Source organism: Tursiops truncatus, chromosome 4 (assembly GCF_011762595.2).
Source record: "Tursiops truncatus isolate mTurTru1 chromosome 4, mTurTru1.mat.Y, whole genome shotgun sequence".
NCBI lineage: Eukaryota > Metazoa > Chordata > Mammalia > Artiodactyla > Delphinidae > Tursiops > Tursiops truncatus.
In genome coordinates this window covers 77,708,746-77,723,508 of record NC_047037.1, presented here as the reverse complement: position 1 = coordinate 77,723,508, position 14,763 = coordinate 77,708,746, and the positions used below count along the sequence as shown (strand labels likewise).

Sequence of the window (14,763 nt, the reverse complement as noted above, 5' to 3'; positions counted from 1 at the left end):
TCTTACCTTCAACTCTGCCATTTTCCTTCTGCTGCAGGTGTGGCGATTTCAGGAAACCCAGGCTCAGAGAGGGTATGAAGTCAAAATGCTTCTGTTTCTCCTTCAAATCACCTCTGGATGTTGTTATTCTACTGCTTCACTGTGCTCGCTGGTCAGCTGGTCGCTCAAACTAGCCACAAGCGTTTCCTAACTGCTACACTAGGGAGAAAGTCCAGCATGCTTGTTTCCAAACTGCTTACACAACTGTCTTTGGTTTTGAAACCCGGGCTGTTTCTGAAGTTTGCAGAGGCCTGTCTCCTCTTCACCCGAGGTAAATGTTGACCAATGATTTGTTCCAGTTAAAAGAAAGAGGCTTATGACTAAAGGCAGAGAATTTAAAGCTCTCTGCGGAAGGAACTGTGGCAGTTAGGGCCTGCTGTGTGAGGTAGAGGCTTCTCCACTCAGTCCCGACTGAGGCTGGGAAGGAACAGGGTGGAGTGTTCACTCTCTGGAGAGCAGTGAGGAAATGATCCGTGCTGTGACACAGGCGTTTTCACGCAGCTACCTGAAGCAGGGACAGGGTCTGGACAGCTCTCCATACCTGCTCCCAGGGATGAGCTGGGTGAACAGTTCAGAGCCTGAAGCACTTCGCTTAAAGCAAACTGAGATATTTACTATTGCTCCTCTTAATTTCTTAAATGTATTTAGTGTTCTTATAAATTCTTTAAGAATCTTATTTCCTAATGCCTGTACCTCTCTAGAAAGAGACCAAGGGATTACTTTCCAGCCACCTTTTCCATGACTCCCTTGTCCTTCATCTTGGCTATTCTCCTTAGCCATGGTCAGGTATCAACTTCATGGCTAATGGCATTCAGGAGGGAAGAAACCATATATCGAGAGCTTGTTCATGCCAGATTTTCCCACAGACATTACCTCATTTAATTTCACAAAAACAATCTTTTAAACTAGGCTTTATTATCATAAACTCAGGTGCAGCAGAACAGGCAGGAAGTGTAAATGGGTAAAGTAGGCTAGGTGATTTTTTAAGATATGACTTTTATACACGAAGCTCCAATTTTTAAACATTGGCAACTTAAACAAGTGAATGGATGAATGAATGAATGAATAAAGCCATTGTAATAGATTGCAAATAATGCCCACAGATTCCTTTCATCCTTGTATGTATGCCCCTTTGCAATGTGACTTTGCTGCTCCTCCCAAAATGAGACGGAGTCTTTTACTTACCTCCTTGAATCTTACTTTGGCTAATAGCAAACACAACACAAGCACAGGTTTGAAAAATGCTGTGCCTTACGATTTGCCCATTTCTTGCTACTTGAGACCACCATTCAGCGAAGTCAGGCTAGCCTCCTTGAGAATGAGACCAAGAGGTCCAGGCACTCAACAGCCCAGCACTAGCTGCCAGATATGTGAATGAGGCAATGTGGCTGCCAGATGACTGCAGACACGTACGTGATCCCAGGTGAGATCAGCAGGAGAACCACCAGCTAAACCTAGCCCAAACTGCTGACCCACAAAATTGTGAGCAAATAGAATGACATATTTTATGCCATTAAATATTGGGGTGTTTTGTTAAGCGGTGATAGATAACTGATACAATTATGTCAAGAAACATGCATGTAGGTGTGAATGACTATGGGCTGCCAGTTTGACACATTCTGCTTTAGATAAAGGGGTCTAAGCAACCTCCAGAGGTCCCCAGGCTCCAGCGTACTGCAGTAGCAGCAGAATGATTTGCCTGTGTCTGAGGTGTTAGCACAGAAAGGACCAGGCCAAAGGAGCCATGTTGATATAAACAAGTGACAGGCTGGTAGCAAACTGTGTGGATTGATGCCTGCAGACCAGGGAGTTTATAGCACATCTCAGCATATGTCAGCATAGACAACTGACATTGTGGTATTATATAAGCTTCCCTGGAATTTATATGCAAACCTGGGAGAAAGGGGGGTGTAAACCCTAGCTTTACTGAGGCTAAGTTTTTATTATTCCTGCAGTATGCAGTATGCAGACTCAAAATCAAAAGTGAATTCAAGAAAAATATTTCTTGCATATCTGAGTTTATGAGTACATTGGGTCTTGAATCTCTATTGATCATAGAAGTTAGGCTTTGGTGATTAGGGGGAAAAATGGATGGGAACCAATAAACGACAAAGGAAAAGCTTTACTGCTTTGTTTTTCCATAAACTTTATATGTTCTTTCCAAATCAGCTTTGAAGGCAGATTTAAGAGGTGTTTCAGTTCCTTCCTAAGGTGTGAGAGATTTCTGAAAGAGTAAGAAAGTGGTAACAGATCCTTGACTGGATGAAAATTATTTTGAGGGGCCTGAAAATATTTAAAATTGAATAAACCTATCAATTCCCTATTTAGAGATTTCTCCCAAGTGGGTTCACTTTATTTCCCATCTTCTTCTGTTTCTGTAACAATAATTCAAGAAAACGAGTATTTGCTTTGTAACCACTATGTGCCAGGTACTGTGCCATACACACACACAGGAGAAATGAGAATAAATAAAATATAGAACACATAGCTCTGAGTCTATGTCTGATGACTTTCTATTTTAATCTAATCACACACTTATTTATTTATCTTACAATTATTGGGGACCTGCTATGTGCCAGGCCCTGTGAGGTGTGGGGGGATACAGAAATGATTGAGAGTCTGGTCCTGTAGGAGGGTGCATGCTGGAGAAGACTGACCAATAAACTGGCCATTACAACGGAGTGCCATGTATGCTGTGACAAGAAAGAGTCAGGGTGCTATGGGAGGGACTAGGAACCACAGAGCTCTGACTAGCTCCCTGAGGAGATGATAGCTGAGCCAAGTCACACAGAGTAAGAGTTGGATAGGGCACTGAGGAGAGGGAGGATTGTACACAAAGACAGAGAAGTGCAGTGCATTCAAAGACCTGTTTTTAGGGCACTGACGGAAACAGAGTGGAGGAGCCTAGTGAGGGAAGGCTTCCAGAAAGGGGAGTTTTGGCAGACATTTAAAGCAGGGGAAAGAGGGGAACTTCTAGGCAGGGTGATTAGCATTCAAAAAGACACCTAGGGCTTCCCTGTTGGTGCAGTGGTTGACAGTCTGCCTGCCAATGCAGGGGACACGGGTTTGTGCCAGGTCCGGGAAGATCCCACATGCTGCAGAGCGGCTAGGCCCGTGAGCCATGGCCGCTGAGCCTGCGCGTCCGGAGCCTGTGCTCCGCAACGGGAGAGGCCACAAGAGCGAGAGGCCCACATACCGCAAAAAAAAAAAAATAAAAAGGCACCCAGTGGAAGAAGCAGGTTGTGTGCAGGAACAAGGCAAACATATACTGGACCAGAGCAGAGTCACAGTATCAAAGTGGTGAGCAATAAGAACAAAGATGCCAAAAGCCAGGCAGAGGGAGAGGGATTCAGCGAATGATATGGGGAACAGGTGAAGAGAAGAACTTGAAAAGGACCAGAAATTGGAGACACCAGATACCTGCCACCTCTGGATTCTAGCACAAGATAGGTTTACTCTCTGCAGAAGCTCTGGACTCACAAACATCAGGGAGTGGGGAGTAGGACCAAAACCAAGTGTAGTGATGATAAAATCTCCAGCTTCCTTCTCCAATTGCATTTCCAGAATGCTATCAGCAAGTGTTTTACCCTCCAGACAGGACACTGGAGGATTCTTCTCTAGGACAGTGTCCCATAAATACTATACATTTTGATCAATAATTATTAAATATAAAAGGCAAAGTCTTTCTGGAAGTGCTTCTTTTAATGAGGTAGATGGCTCCCTCCCACATTAATTCAAATATCCATGAATAATTCTTATTTCTAGAATGACACAGGATTCAGCATCATTTAATCCTATTTTTTGCTTTTTTAGACATAAATGTTGAGAAAATTTGTTCACATAAATAAGCAGTTATGAATGGAAGGGATTTTGTTACGGTAGCACTCAAATTCCTTCTGAATTAAATACCAAAAATCACATACTGACCTATCATTAAACATTATTTTAATGACCTATCAGTCAATAACTCAGGTTGGTTCTTCTTCAATTTTGTTGCAAGCAAATAATTGGAAACCTGATTGGAAAAGGCTTTGTTACCCAGCTATTGGAATCAGTGACTTTAACTGTTACCCTTTCACTTGGAGGTGCTTTGTCTAACTCATTTACTCAGAAAGGGTTAGGAAAATAAAAATGTTAATTTTATGTACCTTTGCCTGTATAATTATTTTTGATGTAAATGTTATTTTGATATTTTGATAGACCAGGCAAGAAGACTTGACATGAAAGAATGTGCCACAGCCTTGGATGTTTCCTACCAAAGCTCTTTGCTTTGTTCTCAGGAGCTCTTCCTTAAGAGCTCTGCATTTTTTTTTTTTTTTTTTTTTGTAATTGTGAGGAGTGGAACAGACAAAATCCTTAAATAAAACTAATATTCAGAATTGTCCCTTTGTTGGCATCCAGAAGACATTTACACCCCTGGGCAATATGCCGTATTTCTATTGCACTAGTAGTGAGATGCTCTTTTTCTGTAGTGGGAAAAGGGCAATTGGGAAAGTAGAGGTGGTAAATAAGAGCCAGCGCGAGCTGCTTCACAAGCAGATCAATCTTAACAAAGATACATTCATATGAGAATTCGTGATCTGAAAAATGATTCCCTTAAAACTATCCGTGCCCATGTACCTCTTGGAAGAGATTCTTCCACACATCCCAGTTGGAAGACCACTGATCCACACCAAGAAAATGGAAAATATTACATCTAGGAAACTGGGGATTATTACAGAGTAATGTGAAGGGCAAGTGGCAGGCCTAGAGAGCAATCACTCCAGAGTGCAGTTAGAGGACGGAGGACTTCAGGACCGATGTCTCCAAGAAAAAAATGAAACTGATAGATTACCTGATATATTTGATGGTACTGAACAAGATTTTACGTCTTTGTTGAAGTTTAGGGGTTTCATTCTTCACCTTTACTTATTGATGATCTTGGTAAAGCTTAGTGGTTGGCCAGCTGAGAAAACAAATGTGGTATAAGAGAGGGGCTATGTATAAGATGGCAAGGCATTTCATTAGAAATAGATATACCCAGAGGGTAGAAAGTGCTAGTATTAAAAATGGGTAGCAGTACATCGAAGACAAATATTTCCTGTTTTGCCAATAGAGGATGTGACAATCACGCTACGATTGCTGTGGCATGTGTAGCCTTGGGAGGGAGGAGTGGCTTACTTAGTTCATTAAGGGGCGATCATGAACTCTGATGAACTCTGCTATAACGGTGCCATAAGGTAGAGTCTACAATCCATGTGTTCCCTACGTTTTTGATATGGGTTTATTTTTTCCAAAGGGTGGATCCTGAGCTACCTGCATCAAAATCACCTGGTTTGCCTGTTAAAAATACAAAATCCTGGCTCTATCCCATATACATAGAATTGGGCGAGGGGGGGGCAGAAGAAATCCTGGAATCTGCATTTTAAACAAGCACTTCAGAGGACTTCCATACACTTTTGAGTTTGAAAGCCATTGCTTTGAGTCCTTAAATGTAGGTGCTTATTAATTGTTACTCAAAGTTGGATCCTCTTCCTACTCTATGGAGCAGCGCTGGCAGGCTCCAACTCCAATTCTGCATTAGGCAAACATACTGGGGAATATGTGAGGCTCAGGGTTCTCCCAGTGCTAGATCTCCCGAAACCCTTCCTCTTCTACCACAGTAATTTAACTCAGTTTTGGGACTATGGAGAAATGAATTTTTTAACTTCCTACTCCTCCTTCCCCCAGAGTATCCTCCTTTGAATTTTAACAGATGTTAAATCAATGCAGACATCCTGTTAGACTTCAAACTTCTTAAAATAGATGCTACCTGTGCTTTAAAAATTTCAATTAAACCAACATTTAGATACCCATATAAGGCCCTACCTAGGTTGGGTGCTAAAGCATACCCTGTTGAAATGAAGACTCAGAAGCTCTGATTATGGCAGTGGTTAGGAGCTCTTCACCTCAGTCCGATGGCCCAGCACATCAGTTCTATGCAGTCCACTTCCAGAATGGAGAAAAACAGCAGTGTCACGGCACCTGGATTATATCATAGATGTCCCAAGTTCAGGGACTTTTGAGAACCTGAGTAAAGCTGATATGGATCAACCCCTTTGGGAGTGGCTCTCTCTCTAGAGCACTAAGGTAGAGAGACCAACCCAAATCCTTAGTTGGATTCCAACTAAGCCGCCTGGGGGACAGATGAGTGGCTACAGATCTTCATATCTGGTTGCCTCCACAGTGAGTAAGAACGTTGGTTAGACATCTGAATCACAACAGGGGAAAAAAAAAAGTTCTCTTATAGGTAGCAATTTGTTCCATCAAGAAAGTAAGAAAATTAAAGCTTTAATTAACACTTTTTAGGAAGTATTTGGTATTTAAACTTATTATTACCTAAAAGCAATTTTTATGAGCAGGTTTCAGGAAGTCTTAGCAAAACTTATGCTTCAAAAGATTCTTTTTGAAGAACTCTGGCTAATAACATTCACTTTGGCCAACAACCTTATTTTGCTGTTACTAATGCTGCAACAAACTTACCTTAGATGATTAAAATCATTTTTTCTTAGAAAACTGTAATTCAGGAGTCAAGCCTGACAGCAAGAACAAATGAAGTTGAGTATTGTTAATTTTTCAAGATTGACCCTGAAGCCATCAGTGATAGGTTATTTTCATCTTATTTTTTAATAAGGGAGAAAATAGAGAAATTGGAATAGATCTCCTTTCTAATTAAGGGTTATTGATTTATTTTTTAAAAGAGGAATACAAAGAGCTTCAGTTGGTTTAGGTCTTCTGCATATGCATTTGGTTTCTACTTCTTAACTGCACAGCCACTGTCACAAAATACTTGTGCCAAATTCCACATACAGATCCTGATTTGCATAGCTCTCCTTTATGTCAAAAAAGAAATCAGGGCTAACTCTTGTGGGGGAGGATGTGAAGAAAGACTGGAGAAAATTCTAGCTGATGAAAAGTGCTTTAAAATCCCTTGCCAAATTCCTAAGACAGACTTTCTAAAAGCACTCTCTAACATCATCATTTTAATATCCTCTTTCAGCACACCTTGATTTCCAAAGTATGGAATAGAAAGAGATTTTAGTGGTTTTTTCCCCTAGTTTTAAAATGAGAAGCTGAAACTGTGTACTTATTATTATTATACTTTAATATGGAGCAAAATCAGGAGTGCAGAGACCTCCTAGAGAGAAGAATACATGTGAAAAGGAGTTGTTGAATAAGGCAGCAAATTACAGTTTTCGTAAAACAGGTTTATATATTAACAAAGACTGGGGCAAAGGCAATTACACGAGCAAAAAAGATGGGTAAAAAAAGTAGTGATGAACAATTATGCATATACACCCCCCCCCCCAATTTTGGATTATGAAATCCAAGAATCCTAGTCCATAATTCATGTAAATGTGTTGCTGTGGAAGTTATTTTTACTTCTCTCCATAAATACATTGTTGACACAAAGAATAATATTCTTAGTTTACGGATTATAGTTAAGGGACATTTTAGGAGTTGATCTTTCCTTCAAAAATAAAAATAAAAACTGAAGAGGCTGTAAATCTCTCTTACTGCCCTTGTGCAGGTCTTAGATTTCACCCTACCTATTTCCAAACAGAAAACAGTAAGAGGGTGCAGACAGCTGTAACCTAAAGAGTGAAGGATTTAGTGAGCTGTCAATTTCTCGCATAATTCTTCTTTTCTGGTACTGCTGTTCTCTATGTATTATTAATCTATTTATATTTAACTCCAGCTATTAGTCCGCCTCTTCCAGCCACTGAGCCATTTGCAAAGGAGAGGAGAGAGAGACAACGGTTGCTATTATTAGGCATCCTTTTGTGTGATGAAGGTGGAGGCAGTTAAATAACACCATTTTGCTTCTTTGAAAATGACAGAGAGTGTTTGGGGTGGACAACTCAGGGCCGGTTAACATAACCTTTCCCCTCAGAAGGTAAAACAGTAGAGATACATTTTTGAAGGAGATACATTTTTGAAGTACTTAATTAAGCCTTCAGCAAGGAGTGTGGGAAAATTACAGACCCATAAAAACCCTCCAGTTCTGGGCAAGAGTAAATTTTCTCTGCAGCATTCTGTCGCTGCTCATTTACTGCATCATTTTGACATCTCGTATTTCCACAAGGCTTTTATATAATCTATAAACAGGGACAGAAAGGTGAGGAACAGAGAGAATGGGGACAAAGTTTGGACATCCCACGCTGTTACTTCCTTTCAGTTTTCCATTAAAGGGTGAGGCTGAAGGGTGGCATTTTAAGATGATTTCGTTAAAAGCCTGAGACATTAATAACTGACACAGCAAGAAGAAAGCTGTGAAAAACTGCCACTGCTTGCTTACTCTTCAAAGGATGAGTGTAATTCAGTCATAATGTAAGCTCTTTAATGTTCCTCCCCCAAACCTTTTTCGATCAGGAAAGCCTGGAATCTGTAGGCAAGAAAGATAATTATATTAGGACTCAAGCAGGCAGAGTTCAAATGCTAATAGCCTTTAAAATGTTCTCCTTATTTTCTGTTTCTGTATGTTGGGCTGTTGTTCTTTAAAGAACTATCTTTCTGCGGTTTTACTCCGAAAACCACAGCAGATTAAATAATAAAAATAAATTCTACCAAAATGAAAAACATTTGCCAAGCAATTGGTGATAGTGCCATCTAAATCAGACAGGATGGCGGTGAATCTCATAATATTCACCTATTGGACTTTTATATGAATTATTTGCATTGTGATAGACTCTGGATATATGCCTTTGGAGTCTCAAGCAATTCTATTATTTTATAATGTAACCTTATCTCTGGATTCTTTTTGTTTCTTAGACTCTTATTTTCCCTTGATCTGATTTTTTCTTTTGTATTTAACAGGACAGAAGAAAGTCAGTTGCTTGGGCCTACAAAGGACTCCCCCGACCCCAAGTTTTAAAAAAAATTTCAAAAGCAAATTTGGAAATAAATTTCAAATAAGTCAAACCTCTCTCCAATTTCAAGAAATCATTTTATCAAGAAAAGATAGATACAGACCTGATTACCATCTCTTAAAAAGTATCTCTTCTCTATGACCTGTGAAAAACAAATAAAGATTTTAAGGGCTTAGCACATATACCTTGAAAAGGTAGTAACTGCAATGGCCACTAATGGCACTAAAAGGTATATACCCAAATTAAGAGTCTTTTCAACAGCACAGACATCTAATACAATGAGTTAAATCTGGTGCTAATGAGATCAGGATTGTGGAAGTATTTTTATAAAAGCCTGCCTCTTGTTCCAAAAAGCATTAATGATAGGTCAAAAAATACATGAACAACAAAAAAGACTAAATAACCAGAGAGTGACATGACATCCCATGCAATTCCTAGTGTATGGCTGCAAATTTGACTCAAAGTTCCCTAGCAGTCGGCCCCAAAAGGTACCAAACAGAATCCATAAGATAAAAGCAAAGCACTTTTGCTACTACAATAGCATACCTATTCCTTAAAGAGGAGTCTGTCTATATAATGTAGTAAACTACCACATTCCTCTAGTAAACACAGTTGTAAATTCTGTCAGTCCTTAATGGAGACAGATGACAACATCAAAAGCAGTCAATTAACTTCTTTTCCGACTTAATCTGCACCCTTAATTCAGCAGTTTCGGAATTGTCTGTATTTGGTCAGTAGGAGAAATAAGGTAAAGCAGTGGATGTATCTGTACAAATCCATCACCACTACTGAAAAGAAGCCTTCAAAATATGTGCCCTAACATAATGAGTTTAAGAGCACCATATTTTCACAGGATGAGAAACATTTTTTTGAATTTTATTTTATTTATTTTTTATACAGCAGGTTTTTATTAGCTATCTATTTTATACATATTAGTGTATACATGTCAATCAAAATCTCCCAATTCATCCCCCCCCAACCCTCCCCCCACCCCCCGCCACTTTCCCCCCTTGGTGTCCATACATTTGTTCTCTACATTCACATGTTGAAAAACATTTTTTAAAAAAAAGAACTCTGTTTAACACTTGAGAAACTGCAATGGTGACAGAGGCAGTATTATTTTCTTTACACAGAGCTTTACATGTGATTAAGAAAAGTTCAGCAGATTAGAATACAGATTATCTGGAGATTAACTCTAAGACATTAGAATCTAGAATTATGAGGCTAGGAGCTTCCTCAGAATAAAGCAGAGCATCTTCTTCCAGGCCTGTAGCAGCTTGCTCTCATTGGCCTGACAGCCATATCATCTGGATTCATTTTATCTTCGAGACTATGGATGGGTTACTTTTAGTCACGAGAGACTCAGGGTAAGGTTGCACTCACTGGCCTCAAAGGTAGAAAAGCTGGTTCATGATTAGTACCCATCTAAAATACCTGACACCACAAAAACTATGACAGGACTGATTTTCCTTCCTCTCTCCAGGGTAGGACAGGAAAATTCTATTACTCTGGAGTGGTTAGGAATTACTATTAGCGAAGGGAGTGTGGAAGAGGATTAGATTCCCTCTTGGAAAAGAAATCTTTAATTAATTAATTAATTTAATTTTTGAGTCTTTGTTGCTGCACGCGGGCTTTCTCTAGTTGCAGCGAGCGGGGTCTAGTCTTCGTTGCACTGCATGGACTTCTCATTGCAGTGGCTTCTCTTGTTGCAGAGCATGGGCTCTAGGCACATGAGCTTCAGTAGTTGCAGCACGTGGGCTCAGTAGTTGTGGCTCATGGGCTTAGTTGTTCTGCAGCCTGTGGGATCTTCCCAGACCAGGGCTCAAACTCGTGTCCCCTACATTGGCAGGTGGATTCTTAACCACTGCGCCACCAGCGAAGTCCCTTGGAAAAGAAATCTTTACACTAAATTCTGGAAGATATGATGTAAAGTCATATCTTAGCTGCCAAGTCCCTTGCTTTCAGGCAACCACCTCAGTCTGGAGGTCTGGCCCACCTCTTTTTTTTTTTTTTTTAAATTAATTAATTATTTTTTGGCCGCATTGGGCCTTCGTTGCTGCACGCAGGCTTTCTCTAGTTGCGGCAAGCGGGGGTTACTCTTTGTTGCAGTGCGTGGTCTTCTCATTGCGGTGGCTTCTCTTGTTGTGGAGTACAGGCTCTAGGCGTGCTGGCTACAATAGCTGTGGCGCGTGGGCTCAGGAGTTGTGGCTCGTGGGCAGTAGAGTGCAGGCTCAGTAGTTGTGGTGCACGGGCTTAGTTGCTCCGTGGCATGTGGGATCCTCCAGGAACAGGGAACCCATGTCCCCTGCCTTGGCAGGTGGATTCTTAACCACTGCGCCACCAGGGAAGTCCTGGCCAACCTCTTAATCCACCTGACTTTGTTTGTGATTTAGGAAACCAAGAGAGAAGTTGCTTTTCAATTTTGCTCATAATTCCCTGCCCTCAACTTGCGATGTCCTTCTCTTATCAAACCATTTTTTAAAAAAATTATTTATTTATTTATTTGGCTGCATCGGCTCTTAGTTGCCAGCACGCGGGATCTTCGCTGTGGCATGTGGGATCTAGTTCCCTGACCAGGGATCGAACCTGGGCTCCCTGCATTGGGAGTGCAGAGTCTTAACCACTGGACCACCAGGGAAGTCTCCTCTTATCAAAACTTGCTCTCTTCTTAAAACCAACCAAGTTCCCTCTAATTTTTTTTTTTAAGTAGTCTTGCCTGACAACTTGGGTCACACTGATCTATAACCCATTGTTTCTCTAGGATATAACTTATTACATTTTATTTTATTTATTTATTTATTGCGGTACGCGGGCCTCTCACTGTTGTGGCCTCTCCCTTTGCGGAGTACAGGCTCCGGATGCGCAGGCTCAGCGGCCATGGCTCACGGGCCTAGCCACTTCGCGGCATGTGGGATCTTCCCAGACTGGAGCACAAACCCGTGTCCCCTGCATCGGCAGGCGGACTCTCAACCACTGCGCCACCAGGGGAGCCCACATTTTACTTTTTTAATTTTAAAATTAATAAATTATTTAAAATTTAAACAATATATTGTGGGATCTTTCCATGTCAGACACAGATCTATATGATGCTGCTCCTAGGGGACATAGATAGTGGCCACGGATCTAAACAAATGGAAGTTCTTACGTTTTAAGTTTGAAAACAATGTGGAGAGAAAATTTGGTGCCTTGCAGTGCTTCCAACCATTTTTTCATGTCATGACACATTTAGAAAATGCTAATATTTATACATTAGCAAACGTACAAATGGAGTAAATGGAAGAGCCAGGCCAGGGGCTCTGGCTGCTCTGAGAACTGAGGGGATCACTATCTCAGTGCACCTGTACCCTTTTGGCCACACACCAGTTGGGAAGTTCTGCAATAAAGCAAAAATTTCCCAGTGGCCTAATATTAAACAGGGACGGAGTGTGGGCCTCATCTTATGCTGACCTATTGGACAAAAAAGCCAAATATTAGATTTCTAAATAGTTAAAAGAAAAATGATTCATAAAGAAGAGCTATGAGGAGGGAAATTTTTTTCTTGGGAGACTACTTGTAAAAGGAAATATAAGACAGAAATTAATCTTTTTTCAATAATAATACAGAAATACATCCTATTTTACTTTACTACACAATGTCAACATTGGGTAAACAATTTAACTTGGTCAATATTGTATGCAATGCAGCTGTATGGCCTTGTGAAGGAAAGACAAACAGTGCTCTAATTTACCAGTATGTTGAAAATGCTGCATTTTCATTCCAGTTCTGGACAATAAGATGATGCTGGTAAGAGTGAATAACTGGAATGCAAAGGTTTCTGATAGGGAAAATTAGGGAATCAAGAAGATGACCTAGCCTTAAAAGTAACAGTAACATTTATATGGAGAATATTAGTAGCTGGGAGAGCAAAAATAACTCAGGCCTTTAAGCAGAATGTCCTCAGTTTAGTGCCTTTTGTGGGGACTTGGGGGTGGTGAATAAGCACAAAAATGCTAGAAAATATGGAAACATAAATTGTTTTAAGGAGGGAATTAGGTATCTTAAAAAACCCCATTTGAATCCAGTAGCTTTCATCCTTTGCTTAGAGAACACTGGTGATAGAATAAACACGTCAGCAGGCATTGAGCAATTACACCAACAGATAAGAGATCAAAACAAATAGTATTCAGGCTGTGAAGTTTAGCATGAAGGAATAAAAGGACAAAGCATTCTACAAAGAATTTAAACTCTCATAATATATAAATTAAGTTTAAAAATAACTTAATTGAAGCCATTACCTTATCAAAAAACCTACTGAGCTTGACAGCATTGGAAGAACCTGCAGCTAAGTACCGTGGATTTGTGCAATCCTAGAAGATAAAACATAAGATCCACAATTAAACGTTAGGAAACATAAGCTCTTTGTGAGTCATTACTGTTCCTCTTGCACATTTCTATAGCAAAATATTAGGCATAATACTCTCATAAAATATTCAAGGAATTTTCAAATTATGATGCACACAGCAAAGAGGAAAGTGCTAAAGGAAGGTGAGGCCACTTACTCTTTGTTATTTAGGCAATTTTAGAGGACACTGAACCACTGTATTCATCACCAAATAATTCATAAAGGAAGACAGGATTGTTAATGTCTTACTAACAACAAAACCAACATACTAATTAGGTGACCTGCCTACATTTACCTTCAAAAGCAGAAACAGAGCTATTAAAAACAAACTTTTTTTTTAAACATCTTTATTGGAGTATAATTGCTTTACAATGGTGTGTTAGTTTCTGCTATATAACAAAGTGAATCAGCTGTATGTATACACATATCCCCATATCCCCTCCCTCATGCACCTCCCTCCCACCCTCCCTGTCCCACCCCTCTAGGTGGTCACAAAGCACCTAGCTGATCTCCCTGTGCTATGCAGCTGCTTCCCACTAGCCATCTATTTTACATTTGGTAGTGTATACATGTCTATGCTACTACTCTCTCACTTCGTCCCAGCTTACCCTTCCCCTTCCCTGTGTCCTCAAGTCTATTCTCTACATCTGCTTCTTTATTCCTGTCCTGCCCCTAGGTTCATCAGAACTATTTTTAATTTTTTTTTTAGATTCCATATATATGTGTTAGCATATTTATTTTTCTCTTTCTGACTTACTTCACTCTGTATGACAGACTCTAGGTCCATCCACCTCACTACAAATAACTCAATTTCGTTTCTTTTTATGGCTAAGTAATATTCCATTGTATATATGTGCCACGTCTTCTTTATCCATTCGTCTGTCGATGGACACCTAGGTTGCTTCCATGTCCTGGCTATTTTAAATAGTCCTGCAATGAACATTGTAGTACATGGCTGTTTCTGAATTATGGTTTTCTCAGGGTATATGCCCAGTAGTGGGATTGCTGGGTCACATGGTAGTTCTGTTTTTAGTTTTTTAAGGAACCTCCATGCTGTTCTCCATAGTGGTTGTATCAATTTACATTCCCACCAACAGTGCAAGAGGGTTCCCTTTTCTCCACACCCTCTCCAGCAGTTATTGTTTCTAGATTTTCTGATGATGGCCAGTCTCACCGTTGTGAGGTGATACCTCATTGTGGTCTTGATTTGCATTTCTCTAATGATTAGTGATGTTGAGCATCCTTTCACGTATTTGTTGGCAATCTGTATATCTTCTTTGGAGAAATGTCTATTTAGGTCTTCTGCCCATTTTTGGATTGGGTTGTTTGTTTTTCTGATATTGAGCTGCATGAGCTGCTTGTATATTTTGGAGATTAATCCTTTGTCAGTTGCTTCGTTTGCAAATATTTTCTCCCATTCTGAGGACAACACTTCATTTTTTAGTACTAGTTACT

General features: G+C 40.1%; 2 protein-coding genes and 1 non-coding gene across 7 annotated transcripts in view; all 3 read right to left on the bottom strand.

The window, feature by feature from the left end:
- HGD (homogentisate 1,2-dioxygenase) overlaps positions 1-7,010 on the bottom strand; it is a 54,321-nt gene extending 47,311 nt beyond the window's left edge. For 2 of the 3 annotated variants that reach the window (XM_073804188.1, XM_019922775.3), the window contains exons 1-3: positions 5,910-7,010; positions 4,874-4,984; positions 7-2,414 (exon numbers count right to left, since the gene is read on the bottom strand). Coding sequence is in view for 1 of the 3 variants with exons in the window: in XM_019922775.3 (XP_019778334.1) it covers positions 7-21 (15 nt within the window). In the remaining 2 variants the exon portion in view is untranslated. The remainder of the gene's footprint in view (positions 1-6; positions 2,415-4,873; positions 4,985-5,909) is intronic. The other variant, XM_073804189.1, reaches the window with a different exon arrangement.
- A 131-nt stretch (positions 7,011-7,141) lies between these two features.
- RABL3 (RAB, member of RAS oncogene family like 3) overlaps positions 7,142-14,763 on the bottom strand; it is a 38,843-nt gene continuing 31,221 nt past the window's right edge. For all 3 annotated transcript variants that reach the window (XM_019922777.3, XM_073804193.1, XM_019922776.3), the window contains 3 exons: positions 13,202-13,273; positions 9,031-9,069; positions 7,142-8,443 (listed from right to left, as the gene is read on the bottom strand). In XM_019922777.3, coding sequence (XP_019778336.1) covers positions 8,378-8,443; positions 9,031-9,069; positions 13,202-13,273 — 177 coding nt within the window. In that variant the 3' untranslated portion in view covers positions 7,142-8,377. The remainder of the gene's footprint in view (positions 8,444-9,030; positions 9,070-13,201; positions 13,274-14,763) is intronic.
- On the bottom strand, positions 11,493-11,565 carry TRNAG-CCC (transfer RNA glycine (anticodon CCC)). Its single transcript has one exon. It is a non-coding gene; the product is annotated as a tRNA-Gly (tRNA).